The following is a 25,701-nucleotide window of genomic DNA, read 5'->3' on the forward strand; positions in this document are numbered from 1 at the left end:
TTAATTAAAACTTGAATTCGGAGAGACCAATTTTTAAGACTGCAACTCTATTGCATAGTCTTCTCTTCTAGAATCGATTTGTTCAGGCAAATCTAAAAGAGATTTGAAATGAATAGATAAAAGCCAAGAGCTTTGAACCATGAGTTCGGTGGGGGGGGGATATGTCAGAATTTATAGGTTACAATGATCAGTATGAAAACAAGTGTAACAATAGTTTTGTGATACAATGGTTAATGGATAAATTGTTTTTGTGCCCCAATTATTTAAAGACTATAAGAAACTGAAATTGTAAATCTACCATTAAGCTTAATAGCTTTGTAACATTAAGATGCATTCATGAAAGAAGTACTCAAATTCAGCAGTTTTGATATATTTTCACTTTTTTAGTATGTACAACTGTACATTTTGCTATGTAGTTTATTTTTAAAATATTTTCAACGTTTCATTTATTTTATTACCTTGTCTGTAGTATGCTTTTATCCAGAGCATACTACAACAACTTATTTATAATACACCCTCCAAATATGCATACTTGTAGTACAAATGATAAGGGCCAAAATAAAGCCCTTAACAATGGCTGCTTTCTAGCCTATAGGTCCACATCAGTGACTTAATGTGCTTTGGTCAGCTTTTACCACCTAGAAATGGAGACACCCCAGGCAATATTCACACACAGAGTATTGGAACCAGCTGGTGATAGAAGAATCCTAAGAAAAAAGGCTTCTTGATTTAATTGGGAAAACAGGAGGAAGCATAAATTTTACTGCCATTAATAACTTCAAGCAATCTTGATATGACTCTACTTCACCCTGACGGCCAGACATGTGCTTTTTGTTAAAGTGTTTGCCACATCTGACCCCTATTGTTTGCTCACTTGATCAGGTAAGAAAATGTAGGTTTATTTATAGGATAAATGAGGCTTATTAAAAATGAGAAAGTGCAGTAGTCTATGAGGAGCTATGTACTGAAATAGATGTGTGAAATTCCATAACAGTTTTGTAATAAACAGACCAAATGAAGTTATAAAAAAAAATCTACTTTAAGTTTCTTAAAGAAATCAGCATAAAGGCAACTTAGTTTTTTAAAAATGGAAAATATTCCTAATTGGAAAACATTTTGACCATTTCCAGTTTTTAATAAACAACTCAGAAAAAGTCATTTACAAAATTTTATTCTCTTTACAAAATAAAGACAAGTTTTATGCCCTCATTTTATGATACTTTAAAAATTATAAATTAAGTCATATTAATATATAATGAAAAAAGTAAATTTAACATCATGGGGGAATTTCAAAGGTGTTCAGCACTTAACCTTTTCAATTTTCTTTTAAGGACATATCACAGAATGGTCAAAGAAAATAACCCTTAATTTTTAAATCACCAAAGTTTAGAATCTAACAGTATCTAATCTGGCAATCTCCAACAATAAGGGAAATCAGACTTGTCTCAACCGGAAGAAATCAAAAATTTATCACTTAACTCTTGACCTAGTCTGACTCCCTACATGCTGATAAAATCTTCCTACAGCCTTGGAAAATGCCCTGAAACCCAGATTACTAGTGTAATCTAGATCAAGATGAATCAAGTGACATTCTTACTCTCAAAACCATTCTGGGTCTACTCACAGAATGTAGAAAAATTTACATTCATTTAGAACACCTTAAAAACTCTAATTTATCTTTCACTGAAGAGAATATGGTCTAACATTAGGATCCATTTTGAAATGATTCATGTGGAAGTATGAAACAGGCATGCCAATGTGCTATTGAATCTAGGAATCCTAATTTTTCTTCCATAACCAATAGAGTTACTTTCAGCAAATTGGCATAGATTCACAACCTTCAAATGTAAAGGAATCAAAATTTACACAGATGGGGAAGAAAAGAAGTGGGATGACAGCTGAAACGTAAAAGAGTCAAGAAGAATCTTTATTAAGATGGATGAAATAGCATATTTGTATGTGGATGGGAATGACCTAATAGAGAGGGAAAAATTAATGATGTGGGACAGAGAGGAGAACTGCTGGAGCAAGAATCTTGAGTAGGCAAGACAGAATGAAATAGTGAGGGAGTATGGCTTATGGTAAGAGTAGGGGCAAGTTCATAATAATGGGAGAGAAGCAAAGTACAGACACAGATCTTCCTCTCCATCTTCCTACACCATGACATACATCCCCCATTCCCCTTCACGAAGTACCAAAGAAATGGGTAAAAATAATTCTTACTAATATGTGAGTGGCTGAATACTCAGATGTCCAAAGGGCAAGGCAAGAAATATAACTAAATGTCTAAGCATAAGAGAAAATATGGATTATCCAATGGAAATGGGAATATTTGGGTCTTGCAGGGAAATCCAAATATAAAATTAAGAAAATATATTCTGGCAAAAACAAACATGTATTCTACCTAGGTTTAACCCACTAATTTGAGACTACTGATGTATCGTTACTACCAGGAGTGTTTGCATTTAATAGGAATTAAAGGCTTTAAAGAATGATCTATTGACAGATATACACTACCATGTGTAAAATAGCTTCCTAGTGGGAAGCTACTGTACAGCACAGGGAGATCAGCTCGGTGCTTTGTGACGACCTAGAAGGGTGGGATGGGGAGGGAGGGAGGGAAGGAGGCTTAAGAGGGAGGGAATACATGTATACATATACAGCAGAAACTAACACAACATTGTAAAGCAATTATACTCCAAAAAAGATGTAAAAAATTAATTAAGAAAAAAAAAAGAATGCTTTAATTCGCTGGTTTTCAAAGTATGGTTTGAGGATCCCTAAAAGGGATCCACAAAGTCACACCATTTTAATAATAATAATATATTATTTTCATTTTTTTACTCTATTTCATAAGAGGTTACATGACAATATACATGACATATATGACATACAATTTCATAGCATATTGTTGAGGGAGATATGAGAGCCAGCTGTTGTCTATTAAGTCTGACTATAAAGAAATTTGCAAAAGTAAAATTAAGTCCACTCCTCTCAGTAATTTTTGTTCTGTTTTGGAAAAGAGTTATTTTTCATAAAAATATTCATGTTAACATGGAGCAGGTTATTTTAAAATAAATAAATATGTAACACTTTCACAGTTTTATTTTTGGATACAATAAATATCCACAAATGTAACTTTGCATAAACAAATAATCTCTGGTGGTTCTCAATTATTTTTAAGAGTATAAAAATGTTCCAAGACAAAAGGTTTGAAAACTGATGCTCTAACCATTGAATTACAACAATCTCCTAATAAACAGGGAATTTAAAAAATAGCAGAGGAAGTGTGGAAAGTGGTGATTGCCTATAATTTGCAGGTAGCTACCTACTCTGCCTAAACATTAGGTTGGTTATGCCTATTCTATTTTTATTTTAACAAATCCAAAAATTCATGTTTATAGGCTAAGACCTGTATATTCTGTAAGGTTTATTCCCTTGAGTTTAAATTCCTTTGAAAATCAAGTTAAAAATTTAAAGGCTGACATGAAAACTCAGAACATTACTCAAAGTATATATCAGTGTCACTCACAAAGGGGGAAAAACAGTGTAAATAAACCCAAAATTGTCCTAAAGGGTTTATCAGTGAAATTTGACAATTTTTTAATAAAATTATTACATATGCACTCTGTAATACACTATCTCTGTGATGTTTAAGCTTTATAACACGAAGCAACGTCATGAACCAGGCTTTTCCAAAGAATACATTTCAGTTGTATTTTTATGCTTGCTTCTGTGCTAACATCATTCCAAAGCACACTAAACAATACTCAGTGTACGAAACATCCAAGCCAAAGCAACTGAGAGGTGCAAAAACATTATTTGCCTGGTGCATCTGACAAAAAGCTACTAAGAAAATTTAGTTTTTCAAGTTACTTTTGAAACACTATCAGTGCATTCTCCAGGGAACTGAAGAATACACTATGACAAGGAATTTCCTTGCCATCTCTCAACCCAGGATATTCTGACATAAGGAAGTACTCTTGAGACACATCAATGTCAAATGGTTTAAGGACTTATGACAAGGGAATATTTTTTTAAATGTTCTGATCCCTAGATGAGCCAAAAAATCTTTAAACACTTTACAAAGTTAATGCAATATCATAAAAAACCTGAACAAACTGTCTAACAATTACATAAGTAAAGCCAAATTTCGTAGGTCCAACTCAATTTGCATATAATCACACTTGATGAAACCATTGGCTATGATAGGTCTCCCAGATGGTAACATGAAGTCACTAAGCATAAGAAACTATGTCAACTACAAGGATTAACAGAACTGAAAAGATTATAAATTGATACTGAACTAAGCAGAGATAAGTTTAAGATCCTTATGAAATCTTAGGAAAATAACATGCCAAAAAATGAAATAAGAAATGTATAATTTTGGTGGTATTTAGGATTATAAAAACAAAGGAATTTAGATATATGTTTTTATAACCTTTAGATACAAGGCTCTCCAAGGACCCAAATAAAAATTCTGAAATATTTTGGGAGATAATGCCTTCTTTATGCCTAGGAAAAGGTCAAAACTATTCAAGCAAATTAATCTCAGGATAAGTCGAGAAAGAACATTTTAAACGATGATTTCTAAAATTCCTTATTAATCCCTTCATGTGTCTCTGATATCAAAGGAAAAAACTAAATTCAAAATTTCTAAATGAAATATTCATGATAAGACAATATTAATATAACTTTTGGTTTTGTTGAGCTACAATTTTTGGTTCTATTCAGAGCCTCACATGGCAAAAGAGCTGAGCTATATAACAAAACTTCTCCTTTACCTTTAATAATTATTCAAATCACAAAACCTTCCTCAAGTACATTTTTTTTTTCCCAGTTATTTGGCAATTCTCACAACAGCAGGGGTCGCAATGTACTTGTTAAATGTTTCAGGATACAAGGGAAGAGGATTAAATGTTCATATAGCACAGCTTTCTTAGGGCCTGAAAGATTCATGATTCATTACACTCTAGTTAAAATAATCTATTATTAAGTATAAAAAGACTTTTCAGTTATGGGGTTCCCAAATAATAATATAGAAAACCTACTTAAAATCTGATAGCATTTCCAGTTATAACAGCATCCCTTAAAAATCACTTCTGAAAAGTTCTACCAGATGTATAGCTCTACAAAAGTGCTTTTGCGTTTTTTGCATCTTTTAAAAATTAAGTAATTTCTATGTATAAATGGGTAATTTTAAATTCAGACAGTCATGTCAAATTGAACATATACAGAACAAATAATTTATTTCTAATGAAAAAAGCAAACTGAACAGTCCTATTATATACTGCATGCTCTTTAATTCCTTCTTCATAACTACAGTGAAGAAAATACACCTCGAATTCTTTAAATATTTGATTTACAGAAGATTTTTTTCCCTTTCAAAAAAATTTCAATTCCATGGAATCACTCCAAGTACTAGCCAAGGAGTAACCTAGAATAATTTAGATTATCTACTGTTAAATACATTAAAAATCCAAAAGAGACAGTGATATTTCTGAAGATTTGAAGGGAAAGAAGTCTCATCACTTCCCCAGCTTGGTTTTCTAACATCAAATAAATCATAGGACAAAAAATCAGTGATTAAGTCATAAGTAGAATTTAAAAAGAACAGAAAAAACAGAAAATATAGTGCGCTGCACATAGGAATGGTAAATACTGCTTCGTGAACATTTTAAAAAATTACATATATTAAACAAAATGTGTACTATATATAAAATATAGTGTATATTAATATACACACATACATGTACACACACATAGGTCATATACACATGTGAGTATTGGGTTGCAATGTAAAATATAACACTATAGTCTGGGGTAAAAGATATTTGAAAGTCACTGCTCTAGATGAATTATTTCCTATGCCTTTAAAATCTATGCTGTCTATAATGTCAATTTAAATAAAGGTAGTGGCCAAAAAATCAGATATTAAATATACCTTGAACTACTCAATTGAGAAGTTTAGTTTATTGTGTTAGGAGTTAATTATTTAATTTTCCACATATATAAAATATACATTAACAAATGTAAAAATGACCATTCTATTAATCACTTATCAGGAAATCATTTAGTATACACTATACACAATTTCTTTGAACACAGCAAAGAGTACAATCAAAATAAGTTCTTCATAGTCAAAAGAACAGGTACAGGTCCATGCAATAAATGTTACTAGGAAGAGAACCCTTTGGGCATTCATATGGAATTCATGTTTAACAAAATACACATTTCAAATAAGTTCAGTTGTTGGTTTCCAAGACCACAAGAGATTAGATATATATCATTAGAGGAAAGGAAAACTGCTGCCATGGAATTGCTGCTGGTACAGAAGAAATGAGACGTGACAGCCAAGGACAAGAGAGGAAAAAAGAAAAACTATATAAAAATTAAAAATATATGGTATTCTGGGGCAATTTAGCAAAGGGAAGTACTTGAGCACAGTCCTGTACAATAAATTATCTTCAGAATTACAAATCTGAATCAATGATAATGAAAAGGATAGCAAATACTTATATAGCATTTGAGCCAGGCACTCTGGCTCCAAAGCCCATGGTTCTAACCACTACAACATTATACTGCTTCTCAACAAAAATTTAAATTACGTTTACATATTAAAGTAAATTTAAGAAAATATTTAAGAAAAGAATGATGTAACCAATTTTTAAATACAAAATGATTAAATACCCTCAATGGTATAACATTGGAAAACTTACTTATCAAAAAAGACCCCTTTCTGTCGAGGATGGAAGATGCCTTAGAGGACTGGGGCAGGGAGGGTGGCGGGGACTCGAGGGTGGGGGGAGTCAAGGAAGGGAGGGAATACGGGGATATGTGTATAAAAACCCATGATTGAACCTGGTGTACCCCCCCCCAAAAAAAAAAAAATTAAAAAAAATAAAATAAAAGACCCCTTTCTGGATATCAATTATTCGTGTTCTATGCATTTTTACATTAATTTCACATATAATATTATTATATTCACTAATATTTACTGCATTATATATCATTTAAACCTTCCCTATTAATATGTACCATTATTATCTACACACTGGAGATGAGAAAACTGACATATGGGTTAAATGATTTGTACAATATCACATACCCAGTAACTGACGAAGCCAATATTCCAAGTCATATAGTCTGGATCCAGAATTCCAGCTTTTATTCAATGTGCTCTGTGCTGCTACAGTTGCTAGGTATACTACATATGGTAATGTCTGCAATAATGTCTCAGGATGTACTTTTTAAGAGATTCTGGTAATCCTGGAAACCCAGCTAAAATTCAGAAAAATTTAAAAATATCTTTCAGGATCATTAGCCTGCATGCTCACCAATGTTCCAGTTCTAATCCTTCCAAGCATTTGCCTACCTCCTTAAAGTTCTACTTGGCAATGTGATTTGCTTTATCAATAGAAATGTAAACAAAAATGATATTTGTTACTTCAAAGTGGAAACCTTTAAGCTTGCAATTCTCCATTTTCTCTGTTCTCCTTTCCCTGGTGCCACCATGACCTGGAGGCTCTGTTAGTCTGGGTCCTTGGCTGATGCTAACATGGACCAAGCACTTTCTACTCACTTATAGTGGATATAAATATGAGCAAAAAATAAAACTTCTTTCTATTTTAAGCTACTGAGATCTTAGAGTTGTTTACTAATAATGATAGGCTTATCCCTCCTGACTAATACATTTAATAAATAGGTTTTTCTGGGAAGTGATAGATATAAAGGCCATTTTGGGGACTTAATAAAATAGAAACAATTCTAAAGTTTACAAAATGGTTATGTTCCAAAAGTTCACACTGAATCAGTTATTTGGAATCTGAAACATTTTCCCCCCATAGGCTTACCTTATAAAAGGGCCTACATAAGCTTATTTAACCCATAATTTAAATGAAAAAGAACTGAAAATAACAGTGACAATAATTAAATAAAAAGCATGTGAAATACTTTCAGGTATTCTGAACATTTGTAGACATTTTAAAGCATTTTATAGAAGTTGGAAGGCACTGTTCTCTAGTATATTTTAATTTCTCTTCAATATGTACATTTTCTCCCATTCCTTGATCCTGGAATATCAGAAGATATTCTCTTTATTTACTACACATGACTGCCATTGCCTCCATGGCTTGTAAGTGGAATGCAAAGGAGGAACTAAAGAAAGTTATCAAGCAAAAAACATATGAACATTAACCAAAAAAAAAAAAAAACACTGCTTAAACTCAAATTCTATGACTTGTGGGCAACTAAAGAGGGGGGGGGAAAAGAAGAAAGTATGACGTACTGAATCTTTACCTAAACAGGAATGATTTTTAGAGCCTACTTAGTAGTTCTCAGATGATGAAAAGTTTTCATGAGTTTATAAATGAACTCTTTCTTCACATGGCAAAAAAGCCAACCTGTAACCAACTTCCTTTTTGCTTTTAATAATTATTCAAATCACAGTACCTTTCTGTATTATTTTTTTCAATTTATTCTACAAAAAATTTTTTGTGTATATTTTTATGAGGAGTGCTACTCAGCCATCACTTTTTACTTACCATAGAAAGATAAGCCAAGAAATTACTAAAGCAAGCTAACCATAAACATCTCAACAGAATCATTTTGCTTTTCAATCAGTTTTTACAGACCAGCCAAGAACAGATGTAGAAACTTTTAAGATTATCCAGTTCTACCTATGCAATGTAAGGTTAGAATAATACTAGCTCTTTACTCTCCCTAGTATAGTAAAATCTGATGCCCTAGGAATTCATAATATTTCAAAGAAAATAATGAAGCAACACTTTGAAAGAATGAGTGAAAAGGAAGTAAAAAGTTTTCAGTTGCTCATCCTACTCAGTTTCTTCATTTCTCTACCACATGATGATTCCAAGAACATCACTGCTTCTCAGTAACAGCCTAAACTTAACGTGCTTTTTATGTATTTGTTGAAAAATAATCATATGTCTCTATTATATCTCACTTAGCGGTTTCCTCTTTCCAGTCTTATTCATCAATTAGACAAGTTTTTCTTTTTTAACTCCTACCTCTCCTGAGCTCTAGACCGATGTTTCCATCTGCTCACTGAACATCTCTGTCTAAGATGTCTCCAGCATGTCTCAAACTAAATCTGTCACTGATGCCCTCAATTCACCTTCTTTACACTTCTCTATTTCTGTTCCTGGCACCAACATTCCAAAAGTCATTGAATTTTTATGAATTCTTTATCATTATCCATATCCAAACAGCAGCTCTGTCATGGTAAGTCTTCCTATGATATGTCTCTTTTGCCCTTTCCTTTTGCATCATACCTGACATACCACCTCTTCCCTAATTGAGGTTTTCTTTACTTCTTGTCGTGCTGACACAACACACTACTGTTCTCATCTTTAGACTCCAGCTGTAGTACATCCAACGGAATCACGCCAGATTAATTTCCCTAGGCAATACTCTGATTATGACCCAATTAGCTCAAAAATCTGCAGTTATTACTATCATCAGTTATACTAAGTATAAAACTTAGCACAGGCTTAAACTTCATAATACCACATAAGTGTATGAACCATTTTTTCAAACTTATCTCCCACTATTTTCTTAGTTATTGTTCCTCATATGGGCCTAGCGCCATCTATGCCTCAGGTAATATTGATCGCTTTATCTGAAATACTTTCTACAAGGCTCTAGTCTTCCTTCCCTTGTAAATATCACCTTGTTAAAAAGACAAACCTGTCAACGTCCATCTCAAATGGCACTTTGTCTATGAAGTGCCAATATGGAAACATTCTTTCCTTTGAATTCCATTATATCTACAGATTGAAAAATATTTCTCTACAGTGCTTAGCATTATGCACTGCCATAGTAGATTAGCAACATTTTACTGACTTGAATTAAACTGCACGCATATCACAGGGAAGTAAAGATAAATAAGCTACCTTGTTAAGAATGATTTAATACCAATAAGAAGGATATTTGTGTTCAGAGAAAGGTAAGTCAGCAACAGTTACAGAATGTCCACTTTACATTAAATATAACCTTGAGGATGTTGGTAATAAAAATGATTATAGCTAACATTTATTAAGAAAATACTATGTGTCAGGTACTGATCTAAGCATCTTGCATGCAAAAGCTCATTTAATCTTCAAAATAACTTTAAGTTGGTTATAATTATTATCTTCATTTTAGAGATGAGGAAACCAAATCAGAGTTTGGATTCCTTTCCCAGCGTAACACGTTTAAAAGTAAAAAGAGTAACAATTCTAATAAGACGGTCTGACTCCAGAAATGAGCTCTAGAAGAGATGAAAAATATTTTTTTGTATTGAACATCTTATATGCCAAAATTTACTAGTTGTTAACAAAATATGAAATGAGTATTCTATGAGTAATTTCCCCCAAAATGTCTTTTAAATCATTTGTTTCATAAAAGTAGGTGACTGGATACTGAACAAACCAAACAGACTATGAATTCCTTCAGAACAAGGACTTTAACATTCATCTTCATACACTAAGAATCCAACCTGATATGTGATATATAATTCTGCTAGATTTATGATAAATAAAGGATCCCATAAATTCAAGGCTCAGCAATTTTACTCTTAAAGTTTCCCTGTTTCCTCACTAAATATTTGTATTGCTTTGGTTCCCCAAGAGCAATTTTTGAAAGTGCTCCTCAATAGAGTTTCTTCTAAAATGCATAACAAAAGTCCTGTGAAATATTTGTGGACTGGCCAATGGACCAAATGTTCTTAGACTAATAGACTAAACGTTTTCCTTTCTGAGGAAAAAAAAAGTAAGAAATAAATTTCCTTAAGACATTTTTTAAGGGGACTTGGAGAACTGAAATTTTAAATTATAGTGCTGCCTATCTACTTAATCATAGTTGACTTAATATAATTATACATAGTAGTTTATTATAGTAGTTAATAAACTCAACTTTGGCAGCAGATATACCTGGGTTTGAATTTGAACTTCGGCTTTTATCTAACTGTGTAATCCGGGGTAAAAGATCTCAGATGGGGATTCTACAAGATAATGTAAACAAAGCACACAGCGAAATAACTGTCACAGTAAACATTCAATAAATTTTACTGCTAGTATTGTAAAAAAAAATAATGATGATGTCAACGAGAGACTGGATTCACAGATATTAGATAGCTAAGAATAAACTTAATTTTAAATCATTCCAACTATTCTACTGCTTAAAAATATTTGAATATTTGGAGAAAACTACAAAAAAAAAAGAATGAAACTGCAGTGCTAAACAAAGAAACAGTCTTAAAAGCTGAGTAAAAATTTGCTTTCTGGTTAATAAAAGCAATGGCATTTCAGGTAGAGGAAAAAAGCAGATCGACAGGCATCTAGGCATAAAAGAACTTGTTTAGAGGACAGTAAGGGGATCAGTATAGACACAGTATAAAGTGTATGTTGCGGAGAAGCAGGTGCCTATAAAGACAGACACTTAACAGATCAAGAAGCATGTTTAAATACTTAGCTAAGAAGCAGTATGATGAGAAACATTATGGATGAGCACAGAAGAGTTAACTCTTAAATCCATCCTTGCTATATAGATATCTTGCTAATAGCCAAAAGAAAAAAATGTGTAAACTGAATCTTCCAATACAATATTTTCTGACACTAAATAAAAATCCCTTTTTTTACTTAATGACAAAAAGGCTCCACAGATTTGTATATTGGTAAGGGGTATTTTAAAGGTATGGCAGAATATAAGAACTTAAATGATACCTGCTTTTCAAAAAAAAATGCTGAAGACAGAGTAATTTTTCCTTCTTGCTCCCATGGTAGTATTTTTATATCTTCACTTTGTTTTCATTTTCACAGGGGTAAAGGAAGTCAAAGAGCTAAAAGTTTCTATTCCATTTCATTCTATACCACCATGGAAATCCTAACACATGTCATTTTTCATTCATTCTGCTTATTTTTATTATTAAGTACCCAATCAAAGACCATGTAGAGAATGATTTTTTTTTTCAGTAGACTTTTCAAGACAGACTTAAATTCCCAGTGATGGTGGAAATCCCAAGCAACACGATCAATAATTTTAAAAAGCATACCTAAGAGTGCAGTGAGTTTGGGAAGCAGTCCAACTTGTACCATCTTATTCCTCAGTCCTGTGTCAAAGGACAGGTTCAGTAAAAGTCGGAGGGTGATATTCAGCAGGTCTTCATGCTCACAAGGTATCATTTTTACCAGTTTTTCAACAATATCCATTTCCACCTAGGTGAAGTAATAATACAAATGCAAGTCAGGCTCTATTGCACAATAAGACAAGAAAGATTACAAAGAATTATTTTCTCATTGTTTTTACCCTCATGTATGTGTATTTTATAAGTAACTATGTATTTATTTACTCTCATTTTAATCTGTAAACTTCTCTGAAACCAAACTTTTGAGGAGAAAATACATATTTCCAGTTCATCCCTTCCTTCCCTCATTTCATAGCACCAACTGGAAGACAAATTACTCTGGGTTCTTGAAAGCACATCACGGACTCCACCTACTAACTGCCAGACCCTGTGCTAGATTAAACAAGATTCTGTCCTGGCTTTTAAGGATTCCAGTCTAAAAATAGAGCAGAGAAATAAAACAAATAATTCAAATACAATGTGATAAAAGTGGAATGCATAAAGTGCTCCAGAAACAATGTGGAAGGAACTACAGGCTACCTAGAAGAACAGAAAAGATTAAATTTGGAAAAAAGTTTTAAACAATGTGTAATAATTTGCTCTCTGGTAAAGTCAATGGTAATCCAGGTAGAAGAAAAAACCAGTGGATAGACACTTAGGCATAAAAGAGCTTGTCTGAGGCACTGCAAGTGCTTTGATATGGCCATAGTATAAAGTATATGTTGGGGAGTGGCAGGAGCCTATACAGACAGATGTTGCACAGATCGCAAAAAACTTTCATTGCTCTGCTAAGAAGTTTAACATTATTCCTTAGGCAGCAGAGTGCCTTGAATGATTTTATGTCCACAGGGTGATGAGGTCAGACTAGAACAAAGATAAATATAACATTATATACATATATGTGTATTTATACATATACAACATGCATACATACATACAAACATGAATAAGGGGCACTGTACAGGACAGACTGGAATAGGTAGAGACTGAAGGCAGGCACAAGAATATATTACATTAGGCAGGTGAGATGTGATTAAGGTCTGAATCAAGGAAAGCACAAACAGGTTGAAGAGGAAAGAATACTTTGAGAGGTGTTTAGAAGATATGGTTAAAGCATCTGAATGTGAAGTGAAAAGGAAACTTTGAAGGTAACTTTCTGGCTTTTGGTTTGGTCACTGTGTTGGAGCTCCCCAAGACTACTTCCAGGTCCTGCGATTTACTAGGAAGGACTCCCAGGACTCAACATATAGTCATATTCATGATTATGATTTATTACAATAAAAAGATGCAAAGTAAAATCAGAAAAGGGAAAAGGCACATGGAGGCAAAGTCCAAAAGCCAGGTGTAAGCTTCCTAGAACCCTCTCCTCATAGAATCACATGGAACATTAGTCAGCAATGGACTGAGACTGAGACTCAGTGCCCAAGGCTTTTACTAGGGGCTAGTCACATAGGAAATCTCTGCCTAGCATAAAATAAAACTCCAAACTCTGAGAAGGGAAGCAGGCGTTTAGCATAAACCACATTGCTTCTATAAACAGTAAACTACACACTAGCCAAGAGCCAGTCTTGAAAGAAGGCCTATAGAAGAGCAATCTCAGGTCACTTTTCTATATAGTCAATAAGGTGGATGTAGGTGCCATTAACTAAGATCTTTAAATTGAAAAACAGGTGTAGGACAAAGAGAGCAAAAAGTTATTAAATTTTTTGTCATGTTTAATTTGAGATAATATTCAGTGGATATTTGGAAATCTTAAAAGATCAGAAGAGATTTGGACCATGAGTAATAGTTTAAACTCTAGAACAGGGCTCAGCATACTATGGCTAGTAGGTCTATTCTGGCTTGCCATCTGTTTTCATACAACCCAAGATCTAAAAATGCTTTCTGATTTTTACATTTTAAAATGGTTGAAAAAAATGAAAAACATTTCATGACACATGAAAATCATTTGAAATTCAAATTTCAGTTTTCATAAATAAAGTTTTATTGGAACACAGCCATGTTCATTTGTTTATAGACTGTCTATGGCTGCTATCATGCTACAATAACAGAGATGAGTAGTTGCAACAGAGACTATATGAAGTGCAAGGCCTAAAATATCCATCATTCTAGCCACCTACAGCAAAAGTTTGTTCATCTCCACTCTAGAAGATTATGAAATTGCTTCAAGAGAGCTTGTTTTCAGGTGAGAAATCAGAGGACAGAACTTACTTGGTAGGGTAAGCCCTGTACTCACATTTCTTAAGGTAATAATCAGGAAAAATTGGTTATAAAAATACCTCACATCATTGTTATAAAAAAATGGCCGAAAAAGGAGAGAAATTCTATATAACTACGTATTTTTCTTGTTCATTACCAAAATATTTATGAATAATCTTGCTCTACTTTTTCTTTCATGGGAGGTCTAAAGCATTTGTTTATACCACCCTTCCCATATCTTTATTGCAAATTTTCACTGACCTCATAAAAATCACATTAATAACTGAGGCCCCAATATATTTTTTCCTTTCATTCCATGCCAAGGAGTAAACAATTTTTTAAAATGGTAAATTGACAAACCAACAACAATTTTTCCTTCAGACCTTTATCTATACTCCATGGCCATACTGCAGTCATATCCTAGAGCTCTTCATTAAAAAATACAAGTCCATCTCCAAAGACTCTAACTCTGGTTCTCTCTTTCTCCTAGTTTACCAGAGAAAGCAGGCTGCAGGACTCATTGGTTAACTTCACACAATAATTTCCACAGAGGCCTGGGACAAATATTCGTCACATTTATGCAAAACTGTAATTCTATCCCTACCTTCTTTGATTACAGCGAATAACCTCTTTTCTGGCTTTATTTATCCATTCAACAAATATTTCTTAATTTAAGCCCTGGGTATATTTTGGTGAACAAGAAAGAAATGGTTCCTGTCTTCACGGAGCTTATATTCTAGATAGCATGAAATACAGTTAAAAAAACAAAACAACCCCCCACCACAATTACACAGTTATCTAAATGTAACTGTATAAATTGTGATACTATATGTGAGAAATAAACAGAGTACCATGAAAGAATATAAGGAGTAAACCTAATATAATCTCAGTGCGAGGAGTTGTCAAGGAAGGCTTCTCTGAGGAAACACCACCTACTGGATGAACAGAAATGAGCTGATGTCAACTGAAGAGGCAGAGGAAAGAGTTGTCTAGATGGAAAAAAACAGCAGTGTACAAAGGCCCTGAGGTGACATGGAAAACACAGCGTTCAAGAAACTCTTTAAAAACTATCATCCTTACTACAAAGTAGAGAATATATTGGAAGGAGGTGAGAACAGAAATAGTCAGATTAACTAAAATGCCATGGAATTAGTCAGATAGAGGCATTAGTGATTAAGAAAAGTAAGCAGAACCTCAAACTTCCCCTCTAAGCATGCAAAAATCTGGAAAGGATATGGTTTCCACTCTAACTGCAAGAAAATCCAAATACAAAATCATAACTTAAAAAACAAACAAAAAAACCATCAGAGAGCTGAAGTTGCAGGGAAATCAACTGGCCTGAAACATAAGGAAAATAGGCACCCCCAAGGAGATAAGGGTCATGAGCACTGTTTTACATGGAGCAGAGCACTGGAGAAAAACAGAGCTGCCACAGAAGTAGGTAGGAAGACTGCACAAAAACTTTTAAACAAATAGCTAAAGGCCAAATGTGAAGTAGCCTTAGTCTACAGAACTCTGAAGCTACGGATGCTCAGGGAGTTTGCCACCACTTGTAAGCTCTTTTCCAAGGACCTTATCAGAAGGTCACAAGAAAAACTGGGGATAGGACAGGAGATAGAAGAAAACTTCCCTTCAGTGGCATGGGTTTTGGGAAAGGGGCACAGCTGTCGCTGAGGAGAAGGCATAAAATCCTGTCCAGATCTTTTTCTCCTATTTCCCCTAAAAATAAAACCCAAAAGACTTAAGTCTCTTAGGGAAGTATGGCAAATCCTGTCACATCTGAAGCACAGGTTAAGGCCCACTGCAGCTGGGGTAAGGAAACAGACAAAAAAGTCCTGAGGAGAGAAGCTGACAGGATGACTTAGGAAGCCTCATTGCTGAAAACCATGGATGCAGGACAAGCCTAAGATCCGCCTGAAACTAAATTAGAACAATGGAAAAAGTCTCTTTTCTCTTCCCCTCCCTACCCCGGTACAAGATTAGCAAAAGCCAAGTGACAAATAACAACAGTATATTACTGGAGGAGAGTTAAAGTAAGGAGAAAGACCTTCTTTGAGGCACAGGCAAAATGGGACAGCCTGAAGTAGATGGTGAAACATGAATACTGAGAAAAATCCTCTGACAATCAATCTCCAAAAAGGACAAGGTAATGCTAGATGGATATGAAGATAGTGCCTGGAGGGTAACCAAATACAGCTAAACTCCTGACAAAAATGACTTAATCCCTCACACTAAAGACCTAAAAAAACCTTACTCTCTACTACTCTACATATAGTATCTAGGTTTCCATAAAAAATTATGATACATGAAAGAGCAAGAAAATAACCCATTGATAAGAGATAAAACAATCAACAGAACCAGATTCAGCTATGACTTGTATAATTAATAGACAGAGAATTTAAAGTAACTATGATTAATATGTTAAAGGCTCTACTGGAAAAGATGAAAAACACAATTGAACAGACAGATAATCTCACAGAAAAAACAATACCAAAAGAATTAAATTTTAAAACACATATACACACACAACATGCATAATACAGAGATGAAGAAAATCTTCAGAGGGCTCATTAGTAGACCTAATATAGCTAATGCAGAATAAGTAAACCCACAGGTAGGTCAATAGAAGTTTTCCAAACAGAACCCTACCATGCCTCCCCCAAAAAAAGACAAAGGAAAAGAACAAAACATAGCAACACAGCATCTAAAAGTCATGAGACAATATCAAATGGATTAACATGTGTAACTGGAATTCAGTAGAAGAGAGGCAGAAAGAGACAAAAGGAATAGCTGAAAAGATAATGACTAAGGATTTTCCAAGAACAATGAAGGACATCACACCACAGATATATGCTCAAAGAACCCCAAGTAGAATAAAACACACAGACACACACGTACACACATGTGTGCACATACCTGGGCATATTTAAACTGCTGAAAGTCAAAGATAAAATCTTGGAAGCAGGCAGAAAATAAAAGACTTATTTTGTCCTCATATAGAGGACAAAAGATAAGAATGACATCAGGCTTTTTATCGAAAACTATGCAAGCCAGAAAACAATGCAGTGATAGTTATAAAGTATGTCAGCCTAGAATTCTGTAATCAGTGAAAATATCCTCCAAAAATCAAACATGAAACCAAAAGCTACTTCTTTGAAAACATCAATAATATTGATAAACCACTAACATTAAAAAAAGGAGTGAGAGAAAAACAAGTTACTAATATCAGCAATGCAAAAGGAAAAGTCACTTCAAACCTTTGGACTGTGAAGATAAAAGAAGGAAAAAGTACAAAAAATTTTATGTGTATACATTTGACATGGATGAAATGGAAAAATTACTTGAAAGACACAAATTACAAAGCTACCACTCAAAAATAAACAGATAACCTGAATAGTCTTTTAGGTATTAAAGAAATTCAAAGAAAGAAAACTACACATCCAGATGACTTTTTAACTGGTGAATTCTATTAAACAATTAAGTAGAAATAATACCAATTTGACACAAACCCTTCCAAAAAAACTGAAGAGGGAATACTTCCCAACTCATTCTATGAGGTCAGATTTATTCTAATAGTAAAACCAGACCAAGACATCATAAGAAAACTATAAACTAGTAATCCCTCATAAACACAGATACAAAAATCTTCAACAATATGTTAGCTAATCAAATCTAGCAATATATAAAAAGGCAATAATAAATGACAAAGTGGTGTTTATCCACTGAATGCAAGAATGGCTTGACATTTGAAAGTCAACCGATACAATTTACTATGTCAATAGTCTAAAGAATAAATACGATGTGATTACCTCAATTGATGGAGAAAAGGCATTTGACAAAATCCAACTACCATTTATGATAAAAAAGTCTCAGCAAACTAGAACCAGAACAGAAATTACTTAAACCAATGAAGTACTACACAAAACCTAGATTAAATTACAATTAACAGTAAAAGACTTTGCTTTCCTCCTAAAACCAGTAACAAGACAGGGATGCCAAGTCACAGCTTTCCTTTTTTAACATCATACTAGAGGGCCTAACCAGTATAATAAGACACACACACACACACGGCAAAAGAAATAAAAATTATATAGCTAAGAAGAGACAAAATAAAACTTTCTACTTACAGGTGACATAATTGTCTACTTAGAAAATCCCCAAGAATCTATAAAAAGCCACAAGTAAAAAATGAATTTAGCAAGGTCACAGGACATAAGGTCAATATACAAAATTCAATTGTATATCTATATACTATTATTCAACAGCAGGAAACTGATACTTTCTTTTTTAAAAACTACCACTACAATGGTAGAACACAGGTATAAATCTAACAAAATATGTGCAAAATATGTATGCTTAAAACTACGAAATGATGAAAGAAATCATGAAAGAAAGGATATTTTGTTAAAGAAATAGACTAGTTGATTCTAAATATATATGGAAGGACAAAGAATCTGAAATAGCTAGAATAATTCTGAAAGACAGCAACAACATTTGAGGACCCACACTACCTGATTTCAAGGCATTATAAAGCTACAGTAATCAAGATAAAAATGTATCAGTGAAAGCACAGAAACATAGATTAAAGGAACACAAGAGTCTAAAAATAAAACCACACAGAGGACATCCCTGGTGGCACTGTGGTTGAGAATCCCCCTGCCAATGCAGGGGACATGGGTTTGATTCCTGGTCCGGGAAGACCCCACATGCTGTGGAGCAACTAAGCCCACACACCACAACTACTGGGCCTGCACCCTAGAGCCCAAGAGCCACAACTACCAAGCCTACGCACTGCAACTACTAAAGCCCGTGCACTCTAGGGCCTGTGTGCCACAACTACTGAGCCCAGATGCTGCAACTACTGAAGCCTGTGCACCTAGAGCCCTTGCTCCACAACCAGAGAAGCTACTGCACTGAGAAGCCTGCACACTGCAGCGAAGAGTAGCTGCCGCTCACCACAACTAGAGAAAGCCCGCACGCAGCAATGAAGAGCCAATGCTGGCAAAAAAAATGAAAAAAAAAAATAAAAAACATAAAACCACACATACATAGCCAACTGATTTTCAACAACAGTACAAAGGCAATTTCAATATGGTACAAAGGCAATTCAGTGGAAAAAGGACAGTATCTTGAACAAATGTTGCAGAACAACTGGAAGTCCATATTTAAAACATGGATACTGATCTATGCATTGCACTATATGCAAAATTAACTAAAAACGGATGGATCACAGACTAAAACAAAAACAACAACAACACAAACCCTACAAAACTTCTCAAAGAAAACATAGGAAAAAATTTTGTGACCTTGAGTTAAGCAAAGATTTCTTAGATACAACACCAAAATACAACCTGTTAATATTTTTTTGATATACTTGATTTCATAACAATTAAACCTTCTACTCTTCATAGGAAGATGAAAACACAAGCCACAGAAAAGGAATAAATACTTGCAAAACATAATTGATAAAAGACTTACATTCAAAATACAAAAACAAGTCTCAAAACAATAATAAAATAACCCAGGGAATATGTATCCTCTCTGCTGTTCTTAATTCATATTCTAATATGACTTATTCCCTTTTGATCATAGTCTTTACGTAAAACATATGAAAACTCAATTTAAATCATTAATTGAAAGATTTTTTTATGCAAACTAAATCTCCTTTAAAATACATAGCTCTCGCTCCAAATAGCAAGGTCGGTGTTAGTTCATATCATCAGTAAAATGAACACTTTATTTAAATAATTAATACAACCGCACAAATAGATCAGTAATCCCTCCCCTCCATACCTTTTAAATAAAATTACCACAGGCTTCATCTGTTACTAATTATATTAAGTAATATTTTTCTTTCAAAAAAGCAACTGGTTGTTATGGCAAACTTCATAAAGTAACTTGGAGAGTTATTATTATTTTTTATTAATTGTATTTCCATTGCAGAGAATGGAATGTAAAACATGTGCCAGGTAGCCCAATCAGATAGTTACACACTAGACACAGCCTTCTAATCCTGTTTCTGGTTGATAAAAGCCCAATCCCCAAAGCTAAATTTAGTAATTGTCTCAACATGCAATACCCTCTCAATTTTATGTCTCTAAAATGGAATTTATAGTTAATTAGTGCTTTTATTAGAAGTTCTATGCAAAGTGACAGTTTACCAAACAACTTATGGGCAAATTTATTTCAGCGTTTAAGTAATTATTTTTCAGCGTTTCTGAAAGCCAACATTTAAAAATTGCTTATACTTAATCTTCCTAAAAATCTTCTTTTAAAAAACATAAAAACCAAAAGAAATTTTGCCTTGGAGGCAGAGAGAAGGAGTAGAAAGCCGAATCCTGGAGATGTTTCCTTGAGCAAATTACTTAACCTCTTTAATCCTGTTACTTCATCTGTAAAATTAGGAGTTAATCTATAAAATGTAAACATGGGTATAAGATCCAGCTGAACTCTAGAAATCCTGATTCTATACAACACCCTTAAATAAAAATGAATTCTTTTCCACAGTGAAAGATGAAATATATAACATGTACACTAAAAATCCTGCCAATTGAATTATTCTTATGACCTTGAATGAATTACCTTTTCTGAACCTCAGTTTTTCCTCCCCAATAAAAAATGAGGTTTGATGAGACAATTTATATTGTACCTTCCGAATGTTCCTGAGATCATTTTTGACAGAATAAACACATAAGAAGAGTATTATCTAAATACAAATCTAAGCAATGAACATTAGACACATGCTTATGGCAAATCAATTTGAATTTTGCAAGCTTATTACAGCTGAACTTATTCTAAACACATAAATGGAAGAATATATTTCAGCTTACAGCAAAGGGAAGCAACTGCTTAGCCACACTCTAACTATACTCGGAGTACATATATCACTATGTCATATTCTTCTTGAATATAAGATCAATGAAAACAAAAAACATGTTTTTGATTAGTCTAAGTAAATTCAATCTTAAAACAGTATGAGACACACAGTGGTCAACAATAATCATCAAAACGAATAATGAAAAGGACACATGCTAAATATCTGTGGGTAAAATAAAACTTCAAGTATCAGAATTCAAGGCACTTATTAAACTTAATTAATCAGTCTCAGGTTTTCAAAGAGCATGCCATGTCATTCAATAAGCATAACCTATTCCTAGCTCATTAGATTTTAAAAGAAGGAAAAAGAAGAGGTAGAACTACTATAAATTTAGACTACCTGAAGGAGAACCCACTTATACCAATAATATACAGTCACATATGACTTATATTAGCATACAGTTCTAAAATAGTTTCCAATGGAGTTAAAGCCAATGATCCAATAATTCCATTTCTAGAAATCTATCATAAGAAAATAAACAGAAATACAGACAAATATGCATGTACAAATGTGTCCACTGAAGTCTTATTTATAATAGCTAAACTTATAAACAACTTAAGCATCTGAAGGCAAGATATGGTTAAATATGATCTATGTAATATAACGTGCTTATGAAGACTTTTAGATGAAATGGAAAAAAGCAGATAGTTTTTATTCCATCTTTCTGTATTATATATATTTTTCAGCTACAGAAATAATATATGCTCAATTTGTACTATTTCTCAAAGACAACGGCATCAACACAATATAAAATGTCAAATATAAACCTACTCTAATGGTTCAAACAAGAAATGAAGAGGGTATTAAAAAAAGAGGGCATGAACTAATACAATGGCCCTGGGAATAGAAAGAATGCAGAGCTTCAAGAGATACTTAAGCAGAATCAACAGGTTGCAGCTACCAACTGGATTAATAAATGAGAAAGAGACTGGGCTAAACTGTAATTCCACACCCTAATACCAGAAATACAGGAGGAAAAACAGCTTAGGGGAAAATAATAAGACCAGATGACTCGGAAGCACAATCTTAAGTTAAAATTACTTTCTATACATTATGTTTAATATGGAGTGATTCATTCTGTACAATATATTAGGAAAATATCCAGAAAACTTTAATTATCTGGATTATTAACTAATATGAAATGTATTTCCTAATGAAGCCACTTAAGTGAGTTACTGCTACTGTAACATTTTCATTCAGAATTATCTCAGTAGGGGGATAATGTGTTTACTTTTTATTAAAATATTCTAACTCAAAAATGGTAGACATGGGCTGCTTCAGCGTAAGTTACCATATCATTTTTATTCTCCATAAAAATGCTGAGTTTCTTCAAAAATGACACAACTAGAATAAGCAGCTCAAAATTGTCCCGGTCAAGAGCCTTCACCAGCATGTGAACTATGTTCTTGTTTCTCATCTTCAGCTCTGTACGTGTATCCTCAGCAAGATTCAGAAGCAAATAAAGAGCAACTAGAAAAGTAAAATAAATGAGAGTTAAATAATTGGCATATTGAATCAACAAGAAATCATTTCAATTCACTAAAGTAACAGATGTAGTTCTAAGAAGATAAAATATATCTTGAAAATTTTAACTAGTTTATTCATTAGAAAACTATTTTTATTGATATATATGCTATATGAAATAAAACATATATATATAATATTCTTATGATGCTGAGAAAGATACAATAACCAAAATAAGACAATGATTCCTACCTTCTCGGAGCTAAGAGCTTAATAGTAAGTAAATGTCAATTAAAGGTTTATGTTAGAAAATAATAAAACAGGCAAACAGGAAAAATAATTTTATACTTGTAGAAAACTAGGTAAAATTTCAACAATTAGGGGCTGCTGTGTCAAAAAATGTATAGTATAGCTAAAGCTGAATTTAAGGATACTAAAACCTATTTTTCATATTCAAAATGAGTTTTTGATAGTCACTACAAAAAACGGCCATATGAAATTCAGTAATATAATTGTTACACTAACCAAAGTTGAGGCCACTGTCTACTAGTTCTAAGTAAAATTTCTTTTAGATACCTATAATAAAAATGTTTATGTTCTCATAAGAAACTCATTTAATTGTTCCCTTTTTTTAATATAGTTTTTTTAAATTAATTTATTTATTGGCTGCATTGGGTCTTTGTTGCTGCACTCGGGCTTTCTGTAGCTGCAGAGAACAGGGACTACTCTTTGTTGCAGTGTGCAGGCTTCTCATCGCGGTGGCTTCTCTTGTGGAGGACCGGCTCTAGGCAAGTGGGCTTCAGTAGTTACAGCACGTGGGCTCAGTAGCTGTGGTACACGGGCTAAGCTGCTTCATGGCATGTGGGACCTTTCCGGACCAGGGCTCAAACCTGTGTTCCCCGCATTGGCAGGTTGATTCTTAACCACTGTGCCACCAGTGAAGTCCCTAATTGTTCCCTTTTGACAGTGAGAATTATCTAACAGATAATGTTTTCCACTTTGCATTGACTGACAGGAAGCTTCAGAGTTAAACCTGAAAGTTTTCTGTCAGAATTATGTAGACTATTATGGCCAACAGTCATTTTGCTCTCCGACAGTCTTGATTTTGCTCATTATTTTAGTATTCCATTTTATGTACTCTTATAAACCATCTCTAAACCTTTATGAAAAAAACATATTCATATGTATGTATAAACTTTTATTTAACAAATATTTGAAATGGAAAGGCAATTCTCACTAATTAAGTACCTACTATATGCCAGGTACTGTACTAGTTGATATATAAACAGTAACCCATTTTAATTTTAACAAAATTTTACAAGGAAAGAAATACTATAAAAATTTTACAGACAGGGAACCCTAGATTCAAGAAGCTAAATACCTTGCCCTAGCCACACAGCAATAAAACCTACCAGAATCCAAAGTTCACACATTTACACTATTGCATCATGCTGACTTTCTCCTCAAGGCACTAATAATAAAAGGTTTTAAAGTTGTGTTGAACAAGCATATAGTAGACTTCTTCTTGCAACCAAGACAGACATAGTTTATAATTTGCCAAAACAATCTTGACAAAGAAGAACAAAACTGGGGATATCACACCCTTTGATTTCAAACTATACAACAAAGCTACAGTAATTAAAACAGTATGGTATGGCACAAAAACAGACACATAGATCAATGGAAAAGAATAGAGAGAACAGGAATCTCACACTTATATGGTCAATCTACAACAATGTAGGCAAGAATATACAATGGCTAAAAGACAGCTTCTTCAATAAATAGTGTTGGGAAAACTAGACAGCTACACGCAAAAGAATCAAACTGGACTACTTCTTCACACTACATACAAAAATAAACTCAAAATAGATTAAAGCCTTAAATGTAAGACCTGAAACCATAAAACTCCTAGAAGAAAACATAGGCAGTATGCTCTCTGATAGTCAGCCTTAGCAATAATTTTTTGGATATGGCTCGTCAGGCAAGGGAAACAAAAGTAAAAAACAAATTGGACTACACCAAACTAAAAAACTTGTACATAGCAAAGGAAACTATCAGCAAAATGAAAAGGCAGCCTACTGAATGAGAGACAATATCTGCAAATGATATATCCGATAAGGGGTTAAAATTAATTAATATATGGCATTAATTTTGGATATTCACACAACTCAACATCAAAAAATTAAACAATTAAAAAATGGGCAGGGCTTCCTAGGTGACGCAGTGGTTAAGAATCCGCCTGCCAATGCAGGGGACACAGGTTCGATCCCTGCTCCGGGAAGATCCCACATGCCATGGAGCAACTAAGCTCGGATGCCACAACTATTGAGCCTGCGCTTTAGAGCCCGCAAGCCACAACTATTGAGCACATGTGCTGCAACGACTGAAGCCCACGCACCTAGAGCCTGTGTTCCGCAACAAGAGAAGCCACGGCAATGAGGAGCCTGTGCACCACAATGAAGAGTAGCCCCACTGACCGCAACTAAAGAAGGCCCACGCACAGCAAAAAAAGACCCAACACAGCCAATAAAATAAATAAATAAATTTATATAAAAAAAACGGGCAGAGGATCTGAATAGAAGTTTTTCCAAATAAGATGTATAGATGGCCAACAGACACAAGAAAAATGCTCAACATCACTAATCATCAGGCAAATGCAAATCAATACTACACTGAGATACCACCTCACACCTGTCAGAATGGCTATTATCAAAAAGACGAGAGATTAATGATGGCAAAATGTGGAGAAAAGGGAACGCTTGATGCACTGTTGATAAGAACATAAACTGGTACAACCACTCTGGAAAACGGTATGGTGGTTCCTCAAAAAGTTATAAATAAAACCACCATATGATCCAGCAATCCTACTTCTGGGCATATATCCAAAGGAAATAAAGTCATGATCTCAAAGAAATATCTGCACTCCCATGTTCACTTCAGCATTATTCTTAACAGTTAAGATGTGGAAGCAATCTAAGTGTCTATCAATGGATGAATGGATAAAGTATATGTGATATATATATTTATATGAAATATA

The 25,701-nt window shown here is 33.7% G+C and overlaps 1 protein-coding gene across 3 annotated transcripts in view; it reads right to left on the minus strand.

Annotated features, from left to right (window-relative positions):
- Window positions 1–25,701, minus strand: part of KIFAP3 (kinesin associated protein 3) — a 151,016-nt gene that overhangs the window by 85,629 nt on the left and 39,686 nt on the right. For all 3 annotated transcript variants that reach the window (XM_057726674.1, XM_057726676.1, XM_057726675.1), the window contains 2 exons: window positions 22,492–22,670; window positions 12,053–12,215 (listed from right to left, as the gene is read on the minus strand). In XM_057726674.1, the coding sequence (XP_057582657.1) occupies window positions 12,053–12,215; window positions 22,492–22,670 (342 nt within the window). The remainder of the gene's footprint in view (window positions 1–12,052; window positions 12,216–22,491; window positions 22,671–25,701) is intronic.

Source organism: Hippopotamus amphibius, chromosome 3 (genome assembly GCF_030028045.1).
Source record: "Hippopotamus amphibius kiboko isolate mHipAmp2 chromosome 3, mHipAmp2.hap2, whole genome shotgun sequence".
NCBI classification, from domain to species: Eukaryota; Metazoa; Chordata; class Mammalia; order Artiodactyla; family Hippopotamidae; genus Hippopotamus; species Hippopotamus amphibius.